At 35.7% G+C, this 23,358-nt stretch overlaps 1 protein-coding gene and 1 long non-coding RNA gene across 5 annotated transcripts in view; one reads left to right on the forward strand and one right to left on the reverse strand.

The window, feature by feature from the left end:
* LOC138711876 (solute carrier family 2, facilitated glucose transporter member 8-like) overlaps nucleotides 1-23,358 on the reverse strand; it is a 264,797-nt gene that overhangs the window by 127,341 nt on the left and 114,098 nt on the right. The window contains exons 2-4 of one of the 4 annotated variants that reach the window (XM_069843140.1): nucleotides 18,471-18,551; nucleotides 16,380-16,571; nucleotides 3,633-3,767 (exon numbers count right to left, since the gene is read on the reverse strand). In XM_069843140.1, the coding sequence (XP_069699241.1) occupies nucleotides 3,633-3,767; nucleotides 16,380-16,490 (246 nt within the window). In that variant the 5' untranslated portion in view covers nucleotides 16,491-16,571; nucleotides 18,471-18,551. Of the gene's footprint in view, nucleotides 1-3,628; nucleotides 3,768-16,379; nucleotides 16,572-18,470; nucleotides 18,552-23,358 lie in introns of those variants that run through there. The other 3 variants (XM_069843146.1, XM_069843141.1, XM_069843142.1) reach the window with 3 other exon arrangements.
* Nucleotides 8,070-13,160, forward strand: LOC138711878 (uncharacterized). The gene is made up of 3 exons (XR_011335514.1): nucleotides 8,070-8,514; nucleotides 12,556-12,758; nucleotides 13,011-13,160. It is a non-coding gene; the product is annotated as an uncharacterized lncRNA (long non-coding RNA).

Here is a 23,358-nt window from a genome sequence, read left to right on the forward strand (position 1 = left end):
GTGCAGACGAATAATGCAACTAGAGATTTAATTTAAATTTTCGCCAAAAAGAGAGGGAATAAAAATTATTTGGGTTTTGAAATAGTTAATTACAATTTCAACATGCAGCTTTAATTAAAAGTATAATAAATAACGTACATAAATTAATAATTAAAAAATAACCATTTTTAGATGAGAATCCCCCGGTACACGACATTGAATTAGCGGAATTCTTGCCTTCCATATTTTTTGTCATCATTTTTATAGAAAATGATCAAAATTATATTTTCTGCAATTAGAATTAGCTGCGAAACGATAATAATTAAGCATCCCGTTCTTAGCAAAAACGATCACAGTTATAGCATCTCTGGATTTAGTACATAACGATCCGCGAAAGCGTTCCAGCAGCGTCCAGTCCAGTTTCAATCCCATAGCAGATGCTCAACTAGCGCATGCGCATAAGATGGTACAGGAACCGTACAAGAACTGATCCATGAACTGCTTGTTGGAACGAATTTAATGAGATCCCGGATCTGGGTAGGTACTGCACAGTTCTTTCGCATTATATTGGCTGACCTTCATTGCTCTGCTGTTCGTGCTGAGTTTGGGCTCGTATCACACTAGGATGCCATGGCAGCTCTGCTGGCATGGCTGCCAATAACAAAACATAGAAACTATTGGCGCATCTCACACTTGGCATCGCTGCCAGTCAGAAAGCCAAAACAACTTGGTTACTGGCCGCGCTGCACGCCTGGTAGCGCTGCCATAAAAAAATATTATGAGCTTAGATAAGGAGTCTCACATTCCTATCCCATCAGAGCTGCCAATCATTACAATTGCATCACTAATGCCGTGCAAAATGGACAATTTTGATACGGAGAAGTTCATTACAGAGATACAATACAGACAAGCGACATGGGATTCATCATCTGATGATTATAGCAATCGCGAGTTGAAGAAGAAATACAGGGAAGAAGTAGTGGACATTTTTGGAGGGAAGAACTTGACGAGTGCAGAGAAAAACGAACTTATCAAATTGACTTTATTCTACAATACTGAGAGTTTTTAAACATTTATATTATCAATAGGAACCGGATTTATAAGTTTTCGCCTATTTTTTTCCTTCTAAACTCAAAACTACTTCAATATTTTACCGAATCATAATCATGGGAGTCATATACCGGATGTTTCAAACCACCCGTATCAGTCTTTTTTCTCGAAAACTATATGAAGGGTCCACTGCAAGAATGATGGATGTCATTTTCTTGTCGAAAATGAACCAAGATTGCCAATGCATAGCTTAAGACATATAGACTATGCATAGAGTTATATGGCATTAACACTGGTAGTCATTGTCCAGTAATGATCGGAAAATCACAGTTAAGGTTTGAGCGCTAAGCATTTCAAACTTTCAATTGCTTCTCCTGCAAAATGTAATCCAAATGGCATCCATCATTCTTGCAGTGGACTCTTCATATGATACTGGTTGTTCATAAAAAAATTGATAATTGGTAATTTCTAAGAAATTTATACGTTGTTAATGTACGTACACTCTTCATAGGAAGTGTTCAAAATATCCGCTACCCTGTGCTAAATAATGTTCTGATCTTCTCCTAACATCCGTGATTTCAGGGAGAACTTCAGCACAGCTGAAAGACACACATGGTTTAGCTTCTCTAATTCTTTGTTTCATGTCTTCTCTAGTTGTTGGACGCACCTGGTAGATCACGCCTTTAACTCTCTCCCACAAGAAGAATTGTCCGTGACTCAGGATTGCACCATAATACAGTGTTTAAAATTCTCAGAGACAACAAATTTCATTCATACCATATTCATCTCCATCAGGAACTTGAGGGACATGTCTTCCAGACTCGTGTTGATTTCTGCAACTGATTTCTAAATATGGACTGTGATTTCGAGCTCAGAATTCTGTGGACTGATGAGGCAACATTCAAAAGTAATGGTCAGATGAATCTCTACAATTCGGATTACTGGTCTCCGGTTAATCCACACTGGCTGCATGAAATTAATTACCAACACGTATGTAGTCTCAATACATGGTGTGGCCTCCTCAGACACCGAGTCATAGGACCATACTTTTTTGAGGAGAGCTTGAATGGTAGAACGCACGCTTCCTCCGAAACATTTTGCACCAGTTGCTTCATGAAGTTCCCTTTGCGCTTCGTTTAACGATGTGGCTTCAGCAGAGCGGTTGTCCGGCTCACTTTTCACGTAGGGCTCGGCGAGTTATTTACCGGTTATTACCCTACGGTGGATTGGACGAGGAGGACCAATAGCCTGGCCTGCCCGATCTCCTGACTTCGCTTCAAATGACTTCTTCTTGTGGGGGAGAATTAAAGACATGTTCTACCAAGTGCATCCAACAACTAGAGAAGATATGAAACAAAGAATTATAGAAGCCTGTATGTCTCTCAGCTGTGCTGAAGGTCTCCGGATGTTAGGAGGAGATCGGAACATTGCTTAGCACAGGGTGACGGACATTTTGAACACTTACTATGAAGAGTGTACGTACATAAACAACATACATTTCTCAGAAAATACCACTTTTTGTTGCTTTGTGAGTAAACAATAAAATTTAGAAAAAATGTTTCAGTAAAAGTTGTTTCTTTTTAAAAGTAGATTCCAATGGCACCTTCAGTGACCCATGTTCTCATTTGAAATTTCGAAGTTGACCACAGGTGCCCCTACTTCCGGTTTGTTACGGGAAATGGTAGGCCTACCGTCACCAATCGATTCTTTACATAGGTTTTGGTTATGAACATTTTTATGAATAACCAGTATCATATAGTTTTCGAGAAAAAAAGGCTGATTCAGGTGGTCTGAAACACCTGGTATATATACACATATACATATGCGGCCTGTTTCTATCCATTTTCCCTAATCCACTATACCTAATGGACAACTTCCCGAATCCACTATCCCGAATCATACATTTTGATAAATGGTTTGGTCCCTGAAAACATATAGTTCTTTGGGACAGGTTACCTTAACATATTTTTTTTTTTTTTTTTTTTTTTTTTTTTTTTTTTTTTTTTAACTGTAGGCTAGGCATAAAGCTTTAACAATCGACCATATTTTGCGACTCCTTTCTCAGGTTGGAACTGAAGTTAACTGTTAAAAATCTAAAAATTCCGCTCTCTAGGCGTGACAGTCACAATAAAAAAATCAATAATGTGACATATTTTCCCATAACAATTGAATAGCCGCCCAGAACAAGGTTGTAATCGACAAATACGAAATTCTTAAAGAAAATGGCAAAAACACACTGTACTACACACACTTTTAATTTTTTAGAGCAAGGCTGACAACCAGACTGTATTCCTTCTTTCCAAACCATCTCTACATATTATGTCCAACAGCTCATCTAAGGATGTCACTGACGTTCTCACTTAATTGAAAAACTTAAGAATGCACCCACAACCTTTTCCCTTTCTTTTTACTTGAACGACGACGACGAATACACGCAATAAGTATTAACACTTCAACATCCATTTTGAGAGTGTGGCATCTTGGTTGGCATCTGAGGCGGCAGACACTACACAAATTCTAGCAGGGCTGCCAGCGAGCTGCAGTGGCATACTAGTGTGATACGAGCCTTAGCAGTAATTTCCGGTTCTGATGCACTCACCTACCCAGGAGGCTTCTTCGTCAGACACAGCAGGCTCGTGGTATGATGTCTGCATGGCCGGCAGTGCCACTGCGGAGAATCCGAGCGTCATGCCCGATCCGATGGTGCCCAGGTTCGCCGCTGCCCCGGCCGTTAGTTGCTGCAATAAGATTCAGAGGACGTTGTATTCACTTTGCTGAAAGCCTTCTTTGGTATAAGAGTATACGCAAGGGGCAATTCTTCAAAAGAAGTGAATCAAACATGACACAATTTTTTATTTAATTATTGCCTTTTGCGAAGTGTACACACCGGTAAACACGTGGTCTCAGTTTTCGATTGAAATTACTTTCTACATACAAATAATAATAAAAAAAAAGATCTGTATGTCCTTATACACAGCTATAGCTCGATCAAGTTGATTCTAGAAGTTCGCCCCTTCCTCAAGATATCTTCTCTTCCTGAAGTTCACTTCAGGAGAATTATTGGAGAATCTAAAAAGTTCAATTCACATACGCTGATTCGTTTACTTCCATACAATTAATCTAGAACAGATGACACCGACGATGCGCTAGCCTTATCCCTTCCTCTCACTACCAAAAATTCTCTTTAATAACGTTATCCCTTCTATTGGATAGGCGGAGTTATGCTAGGGGGCATGGGGGACACTGCCCCCGAAACTTGTCTGAACACTTTTTTTCTGTTAGCGTTAGAAAATATTGAATTCGAAAGATCTTTTTTGCTTTTGTTCATGATTAAGTTTCTGTGCTTAAATTGACGAATTAACGTCTTCAGATCATGTGTTTGGACTATAATATTTATTTTAAATTTCTGAATGTATAAGAATTCCTATACCTCATTTGAGGAATGAAATGACTGTAATATTTGTTTTGTAAAAGCCTGTACTTATATGTTAGAAGTCTGGAGATATTCAGGCCGCCACTTGAAGATGTATGAATAACATACTGCACAACAATGCAGAGAAAAGAAAAGTGAAACTGGTATAATGTGTAAACTTAAAGACGAGATTAAATAAAATAATTAGAGTTTACATTTCATATGATATCTTCTTATAAAAAAGTTTCTGTTAGCACTGTTACGTAGTTTTATGGATGTACGCTTGTGTTTCTGTACGAGAAAGAAAAAGAGGGAGATTGTTTTAAGTTATGTCTTATTATAATTTATAGTAGACCTACAGTTCAAGCCCTAAACATGGCGGATATGTAAGAAACACGCTCCCCGAAAATACTTTTATTAAATGATCATATTCCGATATACTGTATCACGGCCAAGCTATAACGGGGGAGGAGGTAAATGATGTCCCCTCCTTACCCCGTTATATGGGGATTGTATGGTTTTGCTTTGCCCCCCCCCCCAAGGAAACAGTTCTCTCTTCGTCTATGCCCTGGACCATTCGAAGCGGGGACGTAACTTAGGGCGAAAACAGCATCTTTTGAGCCAAGTAAGAAGTTTCTTCGGAGGAACAATAATTTTTACTATGAATAATTGAAATTTTTGCCACGGATTGTACATAATAAGAACTAAAAGCAAACTTTTTCATACCATTTGCAGAGATTTATGGCTCTCAATGATCTAAACCGATGTTTATGTTACGTTGAAATACATTCAGTTTGTAACACTGTTGTGGTTAAATGTGCTGCATGTTGATAAAAAATGTTACATACTTGTACAATATTGGTCGATATTCTTTGCAAATCACTCTACTACAGGTTTGTCTAAATATAAGTTTAGCATACTGGCAGCGTGAGATTAAGTTATCATTTAGGCTTACGTAATCCTGAAGTTTTTGTAGCACTGAGCTCATAGCGAGTTTTCTTCGCACAACATCGTTCACTCCATTGATTTTAGGTAATTTTCCGTCTGGAAGCCTTTCGATATATCTAAAAATGTCCAAAAGCCTAGAGAAAGAGAATAAAATTATAATTGAATGTTTTGTGAAATGACTCGTATGTATTTGTTGTGCGAACATCACATGTTATGTTTGCCCATATCTTTGGAGTGAATGTGCTTCTTCTGAAATGTTATTTTCAACTAAATAATCACTGAAAAATGTTACCGCAGGAGAAGTGGGTCCATCTCCATTACCGTATAAGCCATTTTCAATATTCACTTTCTTTGTCTACGTATATTACACTTAACCCAAGTATTTTAATTTTTCTGTACCAGGCTTCTGATAAATGAAACCTATATCCAATTATCCAGGCATTTTCCATTTGTGTATTATTCTTTTATGAATTGCATATTCAAATTCGACAAGAAATGTACTTGGATAAAAGGTCAAATTATTTTCTTCATATTTAACATTAAAAGGAAGAACAATATGAATTATGCCTACATTTTCTAAGTTTTATCTCTAAGGAAAGCATATAGTAAAGGGACGTAATGTCAGCAAAAAAGTACAGTCTATAAAGTCTATTCAAATATTTCCGTACTAAATATTGCAAGTTGCTCAAAAGAACTTGCGCTCAAAAGAAACATTAAATTTTGTTACCGCTCAAAAGGCGTTCCCCGCTCGAGGCAACAACATAAGAGAAATTTTATCGGCATCTGTCATGGTGGTCTAGTGAATAAAGTATCCAACCGCAGATAGAAGGTTCGAAAGTCTACCTAAGTAAAGAAATTTATAATAAGCCTAAATAAGTTGTGTGAAATTCGAAATTCTACTTTCCGATCACAGGAATATTATGGTAAGGAGTGAAGGCAAGATGGAGCACCCCGCACTCTAAAAATTCCCCTTTTCTCATAGTCCAAATGCTCCTTTTGGAGCGAGATCGCGCAACGATGGTTCACTTCTTCTGAAGAATTAGCATACTATGAATTAAATTACCGTCGCTTAACCAATGACTATGACGCGAAACTTTAATTTTGCCAGAAAGCCACGGTCATCGCTTCGAATTCCTCTTACGCAACAAGATGTCCTACATTCTCTTCAGGTAAGTCACACAACGTTCTGACTTCAAGAGCACGGAAATCCTGACAGGTATCCATCTAGTCTGAGATCGAAGGTCGAAATTGAAGTAGGCTTATAGAACCCCAAAATTGGTACGATAAAAATGTTCGATATGTTAATAATGTAGGTTTAAAGTCTAGTCAATTTAAAAATAATCATTATTATACGAGTAAAAGGTATTTATTTTCTCATTATTCTTTACGGACGACTAGATCTTAGTTCCTCCGTTTAAGGAAAAAGTGTAAGATACGGCTTATAAATTTCACAATGTAACTAAAATATTATATAGCTATCTTGTCGTAGAAACCTAGGAAGCAACAAGACAAGGGCGGAAATAATAAATTAATTATTACAAACATATGATAGAACACAATGTGAACTGAACTCGCGAAACTGAATGAAATATTATTATTATTATTATTATTATTATTATTATTATTATTATTTATATATGACATTAAGATACAATGATCATTTACGAAACCTAAGACGACGGCAGAAAATAGGAAAGATTGGAGAATGCTGGGTTTGCAGTGAAAGACCTGCCCTTGGGCCGACTACTATGAATGAAATGAAAGCATGAATAGTATATTATATTATATTATATTATATTACATCACATCACATCGCACTGTACTACACTATACTACACTACACTACACTACACTACACTACACTATACTATGCTATACTATACAATACTGCACTATACTATACTATTACTGTATCATGCCATAAGAGAAAATAGGAAAGACTGGAGAATGCTGCGTTTGCAGTGAAAGACCTGCCCAAGGACAGAGCACTATGAATGAATGAATCATGCAAAATCCTATCCTATCCTTTTTTTTAAGGCATATTGGTTCCGCTAAGTTCAATGTTAATTGATAAATGAGTTCTATTCAGTCAATGCATAAAAACACAATAAAATATGTTATAACAACATTAAACAGATTTAAAAACAAACGTTTTCGCCAATTTTGATTGGCATCTTCAGGTCGTGTAGGTCGAATAGAATATGTTATAATAAGTGAACACTTGGTATATAAAGTTAAAAACAGAGGTTAAAACAATAATATAACTTAAAACAGAGAATATAACTTAGCAAAAGCCACCACGATGTATGTAGAGGCACTATGTTGAAAGAGGCGTGTGTGACCCAAGGGAACGGCAAACACTTCCGTCATTGCAGGTACAGTTTTCAAGACAGATTTGATGATGCTACAGACAGGTAGGTCGTGTGGCCGATTTTGGAAAGCAGGAAAAGTCAAAAAATTGGGAAAGCGTCTTGAATCCATGAGGGCGGCACATCATATCATATCATATCATATCATATCATATCATATCATATCATATCATATCATATCATATCATAAATCATACTACTACTACTACTACTACTACTACTACTACTACTACTACTACTACTACTACTACTACTCCTGCTCCTGCTCCTGTTGCTACTACTACTACTACTATTATTATGTGGCCACGTCAATCTTCCATTGCTGCTATTTGTCCAATAATATTCCACTCCTGTTTCAAATACCCTTTAAAACTTTATACTCTGTATAGGTCTATTTCCTGTTATATGCAGTATTACTTTTGCAAGCTGTTCAGGTTCTTATTTTCCCTCCATACCTGCATTCTTCGATTCACGTTGAACATACGTCATGAGATTATTGGTAATATTTCTCTCGATAAGCAAAACAAGACACTTGAGGTTGAACGTGCCACCAATTTTATCATTGCAGTGACAACTGTTGAATATCGCTAAAAATGTTAGTATTACACCAATACCAAGCGAGCGTAATACCAAGCAAGTCTATATTCTTGACAAGGTCTTCGCTATCGTTAGTTAAGACAAAGATAGAACAACGTGTAGTGACTAGATAATTGGTGTGTAAATTTAGGTTATGGCCTGGTTTCTTTAGGTGTTGATGTAAGTTTTCAATTTATCTTTTATTGTCATATAGGAATAGTATATCATCTATCAGGGCCAGTTTTATCTGTGTGTTTCTTATTGTCTATATTTTTTATATAAATGTAATACATGAATTGTTTGCTGGTTCTACCACAACGTAATTTGTGTGATACATACTGCTAAGAAGTATTACAGACTTTTTTTGTGCTGGTACATATAGCACTAAGGAGAAGAATTTAGTGAAGCCAAAGAGGGACGACTTGTTTGCTTGTTCTGTATGGCTGGAATTCAGCAGGAAAAAATGCATTTTTCCTAACTGTACCAGACAAAGTGAGACCATTTTCTTAGTAATTGTTCACCCAATTGCAAATATTTAAAAAAATTATCGCAGGTGATATTTCTATTGGCATAATTGTATGACTTTGAGAGATGAGGAACTACTAAGGTACTTACATTTGTTGCTTTTTTCCCTAAATATAGCATTCCCTTCAAAGGGTAGAAATTTTTGAAATTGCAATAAAAATATCTTCATACTATATTTTTCTGGTGGTTTAGAAGCCATGTATTGTAGAAATGGCCATCGTCCCCTGAACAGTACTACCGATAGCTGTTTTTTCAACTGTTAAATTGGTCCCTGGAAGATAATGAATGCTTTGTAAGAATCTTTCATATCTCTCATAAGTCACAGATGGGTGCCAATTTGTTCTTTTCCCAAGAATTTCGTGAGTTTGAACTTAAGAAATTTTGACCTGGAATACTTGAAACAAAATTTTTGCTTTTATCAGCTGAAAAACAATTTTCCACGGATACGTAGTTTATGAAAACTAGGTGTCTTTAGGCATGATTCATGGGATAATTGACAACAATGAGTTCGTGATGTCAACATTACTTTCATTAAAAGGGTGACTTTTATATTTGTACATAGTATAAGAAATAATACGAGTGTTGAGACATAAGTCATGGCAACTATTTTTTTGTGATAATGTGGGGGGGGGTTCGAAATTTTGAAATATGCTAATGAAAGGACAGGGTATGTGTACTACACTAGATGTCAATTCGGAAGGCGGTCAGCTGCTATATGCGCCGTAGCATTTATGGTATGTGACATCACAAGCTTGTACAGTAGAACCAATAGGAATCAGTCTATAACAAGTACTTCCAGAGTTCGTTTGTTCACGTATGAGTGTTTCAGTACATTGAATAAGTAAAAATAACATTTACTGTGTATGTGTAAGATAAATAAATGGAAGAAGAGACTGTAAAAAGACGAGTATTACTATAAAAAGACGAGACTGTAAAAAGACGCAGAAAACAGTGTTTAAGGTGTATAATTATTTTAAAAGCGTTGACGAGCAGAACACTGCCAGCAATGTTGCCAACGCGCAAGAAACGACTGCAGAAGCATGTGGTGTAGGATTGAGAACCGTGTAAAGAGTACTGTTAGAGAAGGAAAGAGGGTTTGTTTGGTGTCATGCTTACAGTAATCAAAGGCTAAGGTCATTATTGTCTTTTGATAATTTAAATTCTCTCCTGCGCTGTTTGTATTACACATGCGCGCGACGTACGATGTGGCAATGTTGTACGCTGCCTTGCTCTCTCTATCTGTCTTACGTAAATGCTAGCAGACTACCGCCTTCTGAATTGCCTTCGACTCTAATAGAGTAGGGATCAAACTTCTATGAACGACAAAGCATCATGCTACTTGAAAGGGCAGGGTATGGGTATATGCTACTTGAAAGGACAGTATGTACGAGAGGTAGGCTAGTGATCCAAACTTCCATAAACAACACAGCATCATGGTACTCGTGTTTACATGGTAGTTGGAACAGCATTATGGTACACATACTTTAAAAACCCACTGGGTAACATTCATTCTGTACAATGGTTGACTCACAACTGCTCTACATGTTACTAGTTGCATCGCTCTGTGTGATAACGATATCGCACTGTGCTCCCTAGTGATGCGACTACATGCTATGGATGTCATATGACATCTTGTGATACCCCATCGATTGACTTGTACCCCAACTCTCGTATAATTGATCAAGATTACAGTTTCATGTTAACACACATCACAATTTTATACTTAAACATAATGATCAATATAAATTTACATTACTTTTCATGTGTTACAAGGAGTAGAAAAGTGCATTTCATAATCTCTCCTACTCAGTTCCCATCCTCACCTTCCCAAGGTGCAACCTGTTTTTAACAACTGCTGAAGCTCTGTGGATCAAGTCAGCTGTATTTCAGCATGCTGTTCTGCCATTGCATGCATAAGCACCCAGTGATGAGGGTATACGATCAGTAGAGCTGGACAATTCTCCTGACTAGGTAATAGGACCCACTAACGAATGACAGGTACAGTACCCCAAACCGTTTGCGTGTATATATATTTATTACTTTTTAATTGGTTACTTTACAACGCTATAAACTGCTACAGTTAGCTAGTGTCTGAATGAGATGAATATAATGTCAGCTTTCGAGTCGGTGCCAAAAGTTACCCAGCCTTTGCTCTTAATGGGTTGAGGAAAAGTCCCACAAAAAAAAAAAAAAAAAAAAAAAAAAACTCAATCAGGAAACTTGGATTTGAACTCAAAGAACTAAGGAAAAGAATATTTTCAGAATTTGGGCCTTGGGAAGCTGTGATCTTCAGAATTCCTATTTACATGGACGAATCAAAAACAAATTATAATTGATTATGTGTCGTAGACACAAGGTGAACAGGATGAAGAAGAAAATGATAGAACAATAAGTATAAATTCTTAGCTTTTTTTTTCTTTTTTAGTTTTATGATCCTAAAGCCAATTTCAATACCTTTCTCTGCATTTTTCATTTGTATTTATATCATTTGAAAGTACCTTCTATCTGTAATACTAATCATTGAAACTGTACCAAGAAATAATATTATCAAAGACTGTATGGTAAATACCTACATCAACAAAAAACCCAACTAAAGTGAGATTCATAAATATTAACAGGATATCAGTATATAGTCAAAGTGATATGAATAGTAAATTCAATGAGTTCCAATAAATATTTTTAATCCAGTTTCCTGGTACACTATAAATATGCAACAATAGATGGATTACACAAGGTATTACAATTTCATGCAAAACGAAGAGATCATTATAAATACAGAGCAGAAATAATAATGACAAAAACTTAAAACAACACTGTAAAAATTATTCAAAAATATTACACAAAGTGGTCCAAAAAGCTAAAGAATTACAGTAGAATATAATACAAATCTCTGAGAATAAAATCAAAACAACTTGGAACATAATTAAAAAGGAAAGTGAACAATCAAAAAGAAAAGTAACAAACTATATCCTTATATGTAACAATACAAAAGTATCAGATCCAAATGAAATTGCAAATATATTTAATAAACAAGAAATAATTGCAATTATTAAAAGTTTAAAGTCAAAAAATTCCTCGGGGTATAATGAAATAAGCGAAATATTAAAAGTGAGTTCACATATTATAGTCCCGTCGCTCTAATTTCCGGCAGCCAATCACGTTGCAGGTCGGCTACATTTAAACGTGTGCGTCTTGTGATTCGCTGATTCATTTCTTAAGGCTCGATAAATACTTAATATAATCGCCCGCCATTTTATCTCTTTCGTTGGCGTTCGCAGAAAGCACACGAAGACGTTATTTGCCGCTCAATTATTTGCTGAATTACATTGCGTTTGATTTATTATCATAGGAGCTAAGACATAATGTTTAACGATGTGGCAAATAGATTCCTCGTATGGTAGCTCGGCAACATAAGAACAAAAATGGCGAACGATGCTACCTACCCAGACTTTATAGAGCCTTCACTTTCTAAGAGGTAAGCAAAGAGGAGGAGTCACGCCGGAAATAACAGCGTCGGGACTATACAATACAATATATAATACAATATATACAATAACAGTGTGTGCCAAGTCTAGGGAATCGTGTAGTTCATTTTGAACAAAACTACAAATAATCCCCAAAGCTTATCAGTACATTTTTTTTCATAAATGATCTTACTCGTATGTAATCGTAAAAACTTTGTAACTAATTCAACAGGTAGGGGAGACCTGTCTATAGTGGTCCCCCGGGGTAAAGTGGTACCGTCTACTTATCTCTCCAGTTGGTGCTGCCATCTCCGTTTAGAGTTCCGTAGTACTTCCTTCTCTATCCAGCCATTACGTACGTGTCTGCTGAAGTGTTTGGACGTGTTAAATGATAAGATACAGAGAAAATTCCATTTTTTGAAGATCTGATGTAAGGTAAGCTTCCTGTTTCATAGCACTGTACGTTCTGTCATTAGGAGAGTTACTATATAAAGTTATTGCTCAAGTAAGACCCAGTTCTATACTACATATTTCAATGTTTATCGAAACTATACAAGATGGTATCCGTCCGTAGCCATGACTTTGTTTAAAATAGAGCGGTCGGGGTAACGTGTTCCCCATTTTTTTCTAGGGGACCATTTTGCCCCAGAAATTGTTAAATTCGTGACTATTTCTTTGTTGTTGCAGAATACAGATAAAATGTCTAGAAATCGACCCCGCAAAACTTCCCAATAGAGCTGGAGTCCAACAAAAATGCGCGAGGCTATCAGGTGTGTTAGGAAGGGTGAAATGGGCTGCAAAAAAAAAAAACCAGCAAATTATTCGGAATTCCAAGAATGACTCTTAAGAGAAGAGTAATGAACTCGAACCAAGACACAGTTTTAGGTCAGTAAACTTTTGGAGAGGCTTAGCTACGAGCAGCAACACCTACAAATGCAATAAATGGCTTCAAAAAATGTAGATTATATCCTCTTGATCAAGATGTTTTTGATGATACGGATTTCGCTCCATCGTTGCCTACTGACAGGCCTCTCAATCATGTGGAATCTTCTAACGATTCAGAAACCTCTCCTGTTGACCCAGTTCCATCCACATCCTCAGATACGCCAAATGATAGTTCCATTATCATTCTTCCTGCAGCAATTTCTCCCCAGCCTAGTTCATCCTTCACAGTAAATCTGGAAGATATCAGTTCTTCACCCAAATCCACTATTGCCCGTTCCCAAAAGAGAAAAACAGGTTCAGCTGAAATCCTGACCAGTAGACCGTATAAAAATCAATTGGCTCAAGAGAGAGAGGACAAAGGAGCCAAAGATAAAACTAAGAACAAACAGTCCACAATAAAGAGAGTGCGGAGAAATATTATGAAAAATAATCACATAGAAACTAAAAAAGAGCAACAGAAAACGACGAAGGTCGCTCTTCGTGAAGAAACAAGCAGCGAGGAAGGAAGTGATAATGATGATGCGGAGTGCATTTTCTGTAAGGACACATAGGCTATCTCAGGTCAACCGGAGGTGAAGGATGGATACGTTGTTCATCATGCTTAGAATGGGCTAACGAGGAATGTGCTGTGTTTGAAGATGATGGCAGCGACGATTTCAAATGTGATTTCTGTGTAAATAAACTTAAAAAATAAAAGAAATATTATCTCGCACAAAGACTAGCTTGTGTTTAGAAATGTTTACAATAACTTCTTTATTATCCTAATTCTACTTTCAATGCTATGTTATTTTTTTTAAACTAACACAGATTTTGTGTAAGAATGTTGACAGCGTTCCTTTTTCCTATGTTCTACTTTCACTACTATATTTTGTTTTTGTCTTTTTGCAATGTGAATTAATGGTGCACTATTCGATAAAAACGCTTAATAAACATTTTTTGTCGAAAAAATTCATAATATAACTGTAATCATTCATTTATAAATATCTTTATTTTTGGGGGACCACATTACCCAGGGCCTGGGGTAAAGTGGTCAATGTGCAGACAAACAAAAAATTCTTGATTGCATAAAAAATTGAATTAGTAAACAATTCGTAATAATTGCATTAAAAAGGGGAAGGAAACGTCTTTTTAGTAGCAAAGATTGTGAGAGGAAAACAAAGCTAATTTACGTTCTGTAGCTTATTTTCTCTTAAGGTGACCACTTTGCCCCAGTCTCCCCTACAGTAAAAAAATGACTTTCATACTTCATTGACAAGTCTATCGTACTATCAAAAAGTAGTGTGTTATATGGCAATAAACATTTTTAATAGCCTCCTATGAATGTAATAAATGAAACTCAAAACATATTATTTAGGGTCAAATTAAAAAAGCACCGAATTAGAACCCAACATAGGGCCTGTAATGCATGATGCTAGTATGAATACCATGGAATGTAAATAAATACAATACAATATAATACGTATGATTGTTTATCATCAATATTGCGTATTCAAAGGTTCCTATATTAACACATTTGGTAAAAACTTTCTTGAATGATTGTGCTGTTTGAACTTTTCCCATTGCTAATTTTCAAAATTCTAGCACAACGTTTCGAAGAGTGGATCTCTCCTCGTCATCAGTTGAAAACCTACTGTGAGGATCGTTATAAACAGCTAACCCGTCAGTCAAACAGAAGGTTTTCACCTGATGATGAAGAGAGATCCACTCTTCGAAATGTCGTGCTACAATTTTAAAAATTAGCAAGGGAAAAAGTCCAAACAACTCAATCATTGAACAATTCACCATTGATCCTCCCCCCCTTCATTCAGATCAAAAAATTTTTTCATTTAAGATAATGAATATTGGTTTGTTCAATATTACATTACTTGTCATAAAACATAATTACAATAAAAATTAATGTTGTGTTTTTGGTAGTAAATGTGTAGTTTATGTAACATTATGCTATGTTCAACAGTGTGTAACAGAGACGCGCTAACCTTTACTCCACTGGTGTGGACTCTCCGTTGAATACCTCGAGGTTGTTTATTTTACATTTTTTAACATTTAATATGTAATATCTCACATAATAATAGAGATAATTGAACATTTTCAGATATATTCTTACATTATACATTAATAATTCAGTAAGAGGAAATAATCAAATTGCAAATTGAAGAATAAATTAAGTATAGATGTGCAATTTTTCTGTTTGTTCATGAGAATGCAAAATAGAAATAAAAATTGCTAATATTAATCATCAAACAAAACTGATTAGCAGTCTTTTGTCTTTCATTTAAGATAAGATTTGTGATTCTGTGATGCTGTTGAGAGCAGATATATAATTTTCTTTATAATACTGGGTTTTTTGCACTTTTTGTGTCTGATTGTACCATAAAGGGTAAAAGTGAAAATATTGTATTTATTGATATAAAACTATGTTAGGGAAATAGAAGTTCTACTTAAAATAATATGAGAAAAGAGATTTCTTGTAGGTCCTTCTGCTTATTTCAGTATTAATTAAAGAGAACAACATTACTTTTTATTAATCATTTGTTTCATGACACTTGTCAGCTCATTTATTGCCTGAATTTTTTGTTCTTCCAACTCTTGCATTTGGCGAAATTTTGCGTTATCAGTCGCTTCCTTTTTTTCCATATATTCGCAAAACCACCTCGGTGGAGAATCATCTTTCCTATTTCTTGAAAGGCGCCTCTGATTATTATTACTACTATTAATGGGGGTTGAACTGAACTGCCTGTGAGGACTTGGTGATCGAATATCAGGAGTTGAGGTAGACGTTGATGGGGTCGGAGACCAGTTACGAGCCGGGGCAGAGATATTGTTTGTTATGGAAATGTCTTGCAATATGTTCTGTTGTGTAGTTTTTGTATATGAGTTTAGTGTATCAGTGGGCCTAGCGTGATCAGTTTGAGGTAATGTGGACACCAAATGGGATCTTGGTGGCTCAATATTGGGTTTGTCTCCCATGAAGGCATCCATAGTGGCTTCAAACTCCCAAAAAGGTAGTGCTCTTTCACCACTCTTTCTTGATGTGTCTTTCCGTCTCTTGTACGTTGTCAACAAGTTCCTCCATTTTCTGTCGCATTCGATAGCAGACACATTATAACGTACCACATTCCATTTTTTTTCTGCATTTCGGTTTTTGAAATTCAGGGTCCACTTCCTCCCGGACACGGATAAGCAATAATGTGCTGGCAGTAGTCCAATGGAACCCATTTTCATCCTCCTGTTGGGTTTTACTCATGTTGCCAACTTCAATGGTTGGATTCTCATGTTGCGTTTCTGCAAAAACACAGTTGCGTTCTGCAAAGAAAAAAAAAGTACACGTTACCTAACATTTATAAATATAAATACAAATAAGTGTGTCTAAGTCCATCGTTTTAGTCTGCATTTCTATTTGAACAGAGTTATGCAACTATAACCATCCAACAATTTTGTAAAAATGAAATTTAGTTGTCATCTGCAGGCAAGTAGTTGAAACTACTGTATCTTAAAAAATACCTGACTACATAATCTCTTGTTTTCCACTCTCAACATTGAGTTTTAGTTCTTGTTTACTTTCTTTACCTCTAGTTTGTATTCTGCAATATCAGACCCACGCTTAGTCTGTTATTGCAACTTTTATATCATATTTGTTTAGCCTATAATAGTAAAAAGACACTAAAGGTTGTTTGGTCTGTTGATTGATGAGCTTATAGATGTTTTACCATGTTCAAATAACTCTGTACAATATGACACAACTGACAAGATGCTGCGTATGTAAATTACATAGATATCATCAGTAGTATCTCTATTTTTACTCCACTGTTCACAAACAAATTGAGGATCTCCCTGACTTCGTGCACAATTCACGCTATATTGACATTGCTTTGGAGTGATTTATTAAAGAATGTATTCAAGACTAATTTAGAAATATGGTAAATGTCAAGAGAAAGTATCTGCCAGTGACCAAGAAAAAAAAATCAATGTAATAGATCTACACAATACAAATCGATTCATAGAAATTCGAAGTTGTCACAGTTTTACCTACTTAGGATCAGAGGTTAATTGTCATAATAAGGTTAGCACTGAAGTTCAAAAGCGAGTACTTTGTGCAAACAGGTGCTTTCATGGCCTAAGGAAACACCAGAGGTCTCGACTGCTGTACAGAAAACTAAAGTAGTGATGTATAAAGTTCAACCAGTACTAATGTATGCCTCCGAAACTTGGCCATTGTCGAGGCTTGATAAGAGTTACTGTACATACATTCGAGACAAGAATCGTAACATATATTTTTGATCCCGTAGAAGAAAATGGAGTGCTGGTATGGAGACGAAGATACAACTTCGAACTCCACAATTTATTTAATGAACCGGATATTGTTAAACTCATTAACATCAAGAAATTACAATGGGCTGGACATGTACTGCGCGCCGATGATCAAAGAACAATGAGGACATTTAACATTTTGCCAGAAGGAACTTGGAAAGTTGGCAGACCTAAGTTAAGATGAAAAGAGTGTGTTCGACAGGATATCAGGACGCTGGGAATTAATAATTGCAGGAGCATGGCAATGAACAGGGGGGTGCAAATGGCGGAAGCTTTTGAGGAAGGCCGATGATGATGATGATGATGATGATGATATCTACATTGAATATAAATAATGCAATTAAGAAACACGTTAAATGACGCATGCTCCCTGGATCAAATGATCGTATTTTAGTTATTCAATTCCTGTTTCATTTCATATTTTATGAGGTCGTTACAGCTCAGATAACTTTTATTAATTGTTTTATTTCCAGCAGTAGGTCTTGACTTACCGAGTAGGCCTATATAACGACTCGCGCTCTCAAGGATAGAGCCACAAATTGTACTAAAAATGTTCCTTTGCTAATTATCCAGTATGTAGTGTTTACTTTACGGAACTGTTTCGAGAAAGATTTTTGGGGCAAGTTGGGTGAGCTGATAGCTCAGTGATCACATTGTGTCTCTGGAATGGCGTGTTACAATTTCGTACCCAATTTTGAGGTTATTTTTAATGAAGTATGTATCCCCCCCCCCCCAGCCCCGCTTGTGATGTGGGGAATATCGAATTTTCATCGAGAACTGATACTATGAATTTACAATTCAATGAAACTGAATGCCTAAAAAATGTCATTTTGCTGGTTAGTCTGTTGTTAGGCCTATATGACTCCATTTAATATTACCGGTACCAGTACATACCTTCTTCATGAGGATATGAATATTCTCCAGTTTCATTTTTCCTTCGGTCCACCAATTGCTGAATTTTAACGGCATAGTCACCTACAAAATATAAACAGATAATACAGTGTTATATTTGTCCATTTTTATTTTCATTCTTTCGTAAACCGGAACTCTTCGGTTGAATTCGAACAATAATTAATAATAAAAAAAGTAAAATAATGCACTTACAGTGCTGGAGGAGGCGTTCATATTCTTGTAAATCAACTTGTACATTGACATTAGCAATACAATTTTCAATCAACACATATTCCGCCATGATGAATCGCGCAGCAAAACTCGTAAAGCGATGTTTTGATTTGCTGCACGGTTGCTACAGCGCTGCTGCAGCGACGGTGAAGCAAATGTAATAAAAGAACTGTCTTGCTGCAGCGCTTTACATCTTGCTTAAAAAAAAACGCACGGTTTGTCGTTGATTGGCGGAACGTTGTGAATTCGTCTCTTCTACTATTTCACGTCCGACCAAATAATAACTGTTGTTGCGGGGTGATGGGGTGTAGCCTTGTTGCCATGGTAACCATAGCTGAGTGAAACACTAACAGGAAGAAAATCGAGCTCACTTCATCGGCGCAGAACTTAAACGTGTCGGAGTCTTGTTGCTACGGTAACCATAGCAAGCGAAATAGAAAGTCGCAATGCAAGAAGTGGATTCACCGAAACTATGTTTGATAATTCTTTAGCGCGGCGAGATTTTTGAACGTACATAAATATAAATATCATATAATCGGTCACACTATGATGCATAGTAAAAGTACAGTGAATTTTTCAATTTTTAAAAATTCTATGGTGAAGTTGTGCTTCACTTGGTTCACCTGAAAAGCCGCCTCTGATATAACGTCGACAAAAAGCGATTCATTTTTGCTACATTTCTTGCTTTTAAATTTCATGTTTCTGCTGCACTTGTCTTATTGTACAGGTCCAGAAATAAAAATTGCCACTCAGATTTTTTTTAAGTTTCACATTCAATGTATTTCGCATGCTCAGTGCTCTAAAACACTGGTAGATACACACGATATCGCTTTGGAAGTTCTGTTATCGAAATTCCTTTTACTTCGTTCTTGTAACCGGGAGTACATTTGAAAAGCGCGATAAAAATTAATGAATTCTTAAAAATAGATGAATATTTATAAATCGTGCAGGAAAATAGAATGATGGTAAACGAAATGAACATGTAAAATTAATTAAAGGAACTCTTTTCTCTACAGTATCAGAACCCTGAACTTTGTAGTCTGCGAGCAAGCAAGCTGCCATGGAGTTACCGCAATGCTTACGATGAATTGTTATAATCTGGGTTGTCGTACTATATTGTGTTTGTTTAATAATTACTTATTTGGCACTAATTTAATATTGTTTTCGGATTAATTTTGTGTTTTTTACATAAGTGGTAAAATATAATCCATTCGCTTTCTTAACCGACATCGCACATACACAAGAGCACCAGTACCTCCACTCAAGCAAAAGAAACCCCCGACCTCCAGTACTAATCCAACTACAGTTCAGTGTAAGAGTTGTCCAAACCTTTAAACTGGAAGCTATTTTATCCAAAGACGTTACATAGTATACTAGACTCACGCGGAGCGCTGATGTCCTGTCCAAAATTGAAACCAGTCTGCGCATGTTAACGCCGCCATTAAATTGGTAGAAACAGCGGTAAACACGGTAGTGGCCTGCTTGTGCTGTGTTTTGTCTCGGATGTTTTTTGTGAACACTGTGAAAGTGATGTAAATTGTTGTGATAACAGTATGAAATTTTATGTTTTATAAAGTGATGTGCTTTGTAAATAGTGTAAAATGGTAGTTTCCTGTGCAGTGTACAACTGCAATAACACGTGGCTTAGAGGGTCAGGAATTTCTTTTCACAAGTAAGTACACAAGCTTTAAAATAGTAAAATTGAATTCTGGAGGCTACATTGAAACTGTAACATATGTATATCTTAGATACCGTAGTTGAAAAAGTTTATAATTAGGCAACAATCTATTTTTAAATATTCCCTTTGACGAAGCCCGAGCTACTTGCTAAGTGGCTTGTTGCTATTAAAAGAGATAAATTTGTGCCTTCACCTTTCGTAAAGAGATAATTTAAAATTACTTTATATTTGTGAGTGTCTATGCTGTCATTAGCACAGCAATTTTTGTTGTTGTTTTGTTTTTGCAGATATTCCTAGTGCATTATTTTTCACTGGGGGATATAAATGCATATAGTTCACTCACAGTACAAATAACCCTTTTATATTTTGCCGGATATAGCTTAATATCAAAGACGGACATCTGTCATCTCCATAGTTTTGATATAGAGGCAATTTTTTAATTCACAGTGTTCTTTGTAATATTTAACACAATTTATTTTATAAATATAGTGTTAGAGTTTTCATATGGTTTCACTATAACTGGAAATAGCATGAAAAATTGTATAAAAAACCACAGCTATCTAAATTTCGATTGAGGTCAGATGTCCGTCTTTGATATTAACATACTCAATATATTATTTAAAATGCAAGGAATGCCATCTTCTTGATATTATATATGTGCATAAAATTACGTAGTATCACTCCGCAAGTAATGATATATATTTATTTATTTAAAATAACAATATATTATGTAAAGAAATCCAGTTATAAAAAGTATGTTTTTTTATTTTGCATAATGTGATTATGTTTAGTTTTTAAGTCTTCATGTTACCTATTATTTGCAATGTATTTGGTACCGATAGGCTACTTTTTATAATTGATAGCATTCCCTTTATTAATTGAAGAATGACATAAATGCAATGTAATTTTGCTACCTTTGCGCATTATATTTTGCGTGGTTACTTATGTCGTGTGGTCTAAAAGTACCGGTAATATAATTTTCTATTCTCTAAAACTTAACAACAGGTCTATACTGATTATCACATATTTATTTCACTTAGGAATTTGATTATAATAAGAACTTGCGTAATCCAAATGCATATATTTACGTCTTGTGATCTAAGAGTAATGTATGTTAATATAATTTGCGATTCTCTGAAACCTAACAATAAGCTGTTTATCGTAAAATTATACATTTTGTATTGTGTAGGCCTATTTATGGATGTATGAGCATGTTCTCTTTAAATTGCTGCGTACGTATTTTCTTTCCTTTAATGCTCTGACCCATATCAATGAAACTTTGAATATATTTATTTCGTCCTAATTTTACGTTAAACGTCGAAAATGGAACATAATCTGTCAATTTTAGATCATGACAGCGTTAAATTGTGTGATTTAAGTACTGCTATTATGCGTCTGCTCTCCAACATCATGGCGGCAAGCGCAGCGTTCAATTTGCCACGGTTTCCTCGTTCCGCCCAGCCGAGACTGTAGGGACTTGATTTTTTCACCAGCCACGGGAAAACATACATATTGCAACTTTCATTCATAATTATTTAATATCCATTATAAATAAAGAACATATAACTTCTGTAATAAAACATAATATGCATTAGGCCAGCTCCTGAATATAAAATAAATATGAATTATTTACTCGATAAACTTAATAACACGTATCACAAACATTTCATCAATATTCAGTATGTATTGGGTATTAAATATAAACACATTTACTGTATAGCAACAATGGACATAATGTTAATGGAAAACATGAATTTAATATACATCGGCTTATACAGGATTCTTTAAATAACGCATAAGTGCAGTTAAAATTGTGCCTTCACTCCTGTCCCAGGCAGGGTACGAATTAACGGGGGGATGGGGGATTTCCACCTGTTGGAAAGTTATCCCCCACATAAATTCATATTAATATCCCTGCCGGGGAAAACTTCTATCTCCCTCTCACAAAGAATAATTGTTTTAATACGAGTATACTTTATAAATTTATAAAGTAAACATAGAAAATAATTGATGTATTACATCATCGGCAAGCTGACAAGAATAAATAACTTAGGAATTACAAATCTTATCTCAAGCCTGCTCACGGATATAATAATAATAATAATTATTATTATGATCAAGATGCAAGACAAGCAACTCAGTGCGACCAAGCGTTGAGCTGTATCGAATGAGGATAATAATTTTATGTATGATATTCTCTATCTAGGATTCTATCCCCCCCCCCATCTGAAATCTTAATTCGCATCCTGGTCCCAGGCATTGTACACTTACAATGTAATGGTTGTGCAAACTCTTCCCTTTCATCCAATTGTTTAATCATCACATACGAGAAAACAGATACTTTTATTCATAACATTTAATATCCGATATGAATAAAGTACGTACTTAATGTCTGTAACAAATAACATGATATGCATTAGGCCAACTCCTGGACATGAAAAATTAGAATAACTCTTCTCGGGTTCTCAGCCAGGTGAGTTGGAGATTAGCTTCCAAGCTTTCGACGGCTAGCTCTGCCATCTTCTTCAACTCACCTGGCTGAGAACCCGAGAAGAGTTATTCTATATCAAACGCCGGGAAAGCCTCAAGTCATACATGAAAAATTAGGTTGTTTGCTCCATAAACTTCACACGAATCATAAACATATTATTAATATGTATTAAGTATTAAATGTATATACATATACTCTGTAACAACGTTGGACATAATATTAATGGAAAACAAAATCATAAATATAGATAGGCCTGTAAAAGTGTCTCTAATGTAACACATAATTGCAGTTGAAATTGTACGAGAAGATTTTGGACAAGTAGCTCACGTCAGATACGTCAAACCTTGTAGGTATTTAGAAAGGAATATTATTATGAAAACAAAATATTTTTGCGACTATTGTTGCGCGAGTTATGTCATAGGGAACATTTCTAAATGAACCCTATAGTATTTTGTATGTAATATTTCATTTGTTTTGTTAAGAAGCACTGT

Source organism: Periplaneta americana, chromosome 13 (genome assembly GCF_040183065.1).
Source record: "Periplaneta americana isolate PAMFEO1 chromosome 13, P.americana_PAMFEO1_priV1, whole genome shotgun sequence".
Classification (NCBI taxonomy): domain Eukaryota; kingdom Metazoa; phylum Arthropoda; class Insecta; order Blattodea; family Blattidae; genus Periplaneta; species Periplaneta americana.